This window comes from Micromesistius poutassou, assembly GCF_964030765.1.
Source record: "Micromesistius poutassou genome assembly, chromosome: 15".
Classification (NCBI taxonomy): domain Eukaryota; kingdom Metazoa; phylum Chordata; class Actinopteri; order Gadiformes; family Gadidae; genus Micromesistius; species Micromesistius poutassou.
This window is the reverse complement of record NC_140285.1, coordinates 5,335,752-5,338,251: the sequence shown is the minus strand read 5'-3', so window position 1 is coordinate 5,338,251 and position 2,500 is coordinate 5,335,752. Positions and strand designations below refer to the sequence as shown.

The 2,500-nt window shown below is 47.4% G+C and overlaps 1 protein-coding gene across 1 annotated transcript in view; it reads right to left on the bottom strand.

Moving 5' to 3' along the window:
- The window catches only part of LOC311360121 (semaphorin-3G-like), a gene marked incomplete at its 5' end in the record, with an annotated part of 55,400 nt that overhangs the window by 16,125 nt on the left and 36,775 nt on the right, over positions 1 to 2,500 (bottom strand). Inside the window, 3 exon segments of the mRNA XM_084480221.1 lie at positions 203 to 345; positions 748 to 864; positions 2,380 to 2,470. Coding sequence (XP_084336347.1) covers positions 203 to 345; positions 748 to 864; positions 2,380 to 2,470 — 351 coding nt within the window.

The window sequence follows — 2,500 nt, the reverse complement described above, 5'->3', positions numbered from 1 at the left end:
CCACACGCACTACAATAAACTGAACTGTGCTATACTATGCTGTACTGCACTACACAAGACAAGGCAATACGACACGACACCCCACGACACCAAATTAGACTAGTCTAACGGTATTTATACTAGACATAAAGGCTTGCATGATCTAATTTCATCTCATCCGCATCAACAGTACACCTTCAACAACTCTCCGACGGCGTCTTACCGCACACACTCGTCCCACGCGTGTGTGTATGGCCCCCTCCCGGTCCCCGGACTCCATGGCCTTCTCCGTGAAGAAGAAGTAGACCTTGTCATCGTCCCGGTCGTCGCTCTCCGGGACCACGTGGGCCGCGATGAACCGGGGGTCTGGCAGGTAGAGAGACACAGGGAGGGAGAGAGAGAGAGAGAGAGAGAGAGAGAGAGAGAGAGAGAGAGAGAATGGAGAAAAAAAGAAGAGATCCACGATAAAATAATGAAAGAAAAAAAACACAATCCCATGACACATGACAACTAAAAATGACCATAAATGTGCTGGGAGAAAGTTCAGATTTACAACAATATTTATACTACACAACAATATTTATACTACACACTGCTACACACACACACACACACACACACACACGCACACACACACACACACACACACACACACGCGCACACACGCACGCACACACGCACGCACGCACGCACACACACACACACACACACACACACCACATCTCCCCTGAACCAGGCTCATATAAAGCAGACCAGCATGTGGCGTACCGTGCAGCAGCTTCTGGTCGGTCTCCGTCCTCATGGTGGAACGCCCCCCCATGCTGCGGAAGATCACCGAGTCCCTGCCCAGGAAGTCTGCTGTCAGGCCCGCGTACAGCTCCCCACCTGGGGCCCGCCGCGCCACACAGGGGCCACAGAGCGGCCGGGGATGGAGGAGGAGGGGGGGGAGAGAGAGGGAGGGAAGGGGAACAGTACAGACACGGAGGTTTAATGGTGACAGATATGGGAGATAAAGCAGAGATTTGGAACGGAATGGATGTATCAGTGCGGGAGACGTAATTAAAAGAGGGAGTAAAGATTGGCTGGTCTTTGTTTACCGTGTGGGCGGTCTAGTGGAGATGGAAGTGCACTCATGTACAGCATGCGTTTAATAGTATGTTAGTTGTAGTTTGCTAATTGTCCGTAGACATGTCAATGGACTGGTCCATTTTGGAGTTGTTGAATCAATTACAATCCTCAAGATCTGTTTGTTTAAAGTTCATATTTCATCATGGGTCAGTTTCTCATATGAATTGTGTGTGAGTCTAGGATGCTTTCTTTGATCCCCTCTAGTGATAAGCTACTCACAGTGATAACCGTGTTGATGATCCTAGGACTGGAAATAATACACTCAAAAACGCACACTTGCATGCACACACACACACACACACACAGTTGATATGTTCTATAGAAATCGTATGAGTGGTTTTGATTAAAAAGAAATTAGGCAAATACAAGTATAAGTGCAACCATCAATCAGCTCGACCTCAACACATTTCAACGCATGGTTTAACACGTCAACGTCTGGAAAAAAACATCTTGTGTGTGTGTGTGTGTGTGTTTATGTGTGTGGGTGCATGTTTGTATATGTGTGTGTGTGTGTGTGTGTGTGTGTGTGTGTGTGTGTGTGTGTGTTGTGTGTGTGTGTGTGTCTTATAGTAAAGAGAGGAGACCAAACTGGTGGGATTTGATCTAAGCCCACTCAGGAGTGAAATAGCCCTCATAGACATGAGAACTTAATCCCTGGAATTCCTCCAGATTGCTGTCTTTCTCTCTCACTCACTCACTCTCATGCTCTGTCTCCCAAACTCTCTCTCTCTCTCTCTCTCTCTCTCTCTCTCTCTCTCTCTCTCTCTCTCTCTCTCTCTCACACACACTCAGTTTCTCTCTCCTGACCTCTGTCTCTCTCTCCTGACCACTCTCTCTCTCTCTCTCTCTCTCTCTCTCTCTCTCTCTCTCTCTCCCTCTCTCTCTCTTTCTCTCTCTCTCCCCTTCTCGGTCCTCTCTCAAATCCATTATTTCCATCTCCTTGTGTCTCTCTCTGTGTGTGTAATCGTTCATGTTGACGTAAGACCTACAGAGCTTTTGGATTTTCCCTCTTTCAACGCCATGCAATGCATTATGGGAGTTAAAGGACAAGGAACTGACACGTGTTTTACAAACACACACACACACACACACACACACACACACACACACACACACACACACACACACACACACACACACACATACATATCAGTGTGCACTGAGAGAAAGCACACACAAGCACACATTTGATTCTCTCATATTCATCATAGCATTAGAAGTATAATATCAAAAAGTGATCAAATGGAGCCAACAGGAGTATCAGGGTCGTACCACTGAAGGTGCTGGCGAAGGGCAGGCTGGGGTCATGGGGAACCTTCCCCCGTCCATTCTCCACATTGGTAGGGTCCATGGTGAACACATGCTATGAGAGGAGAAGAGGAAGGAAACATAA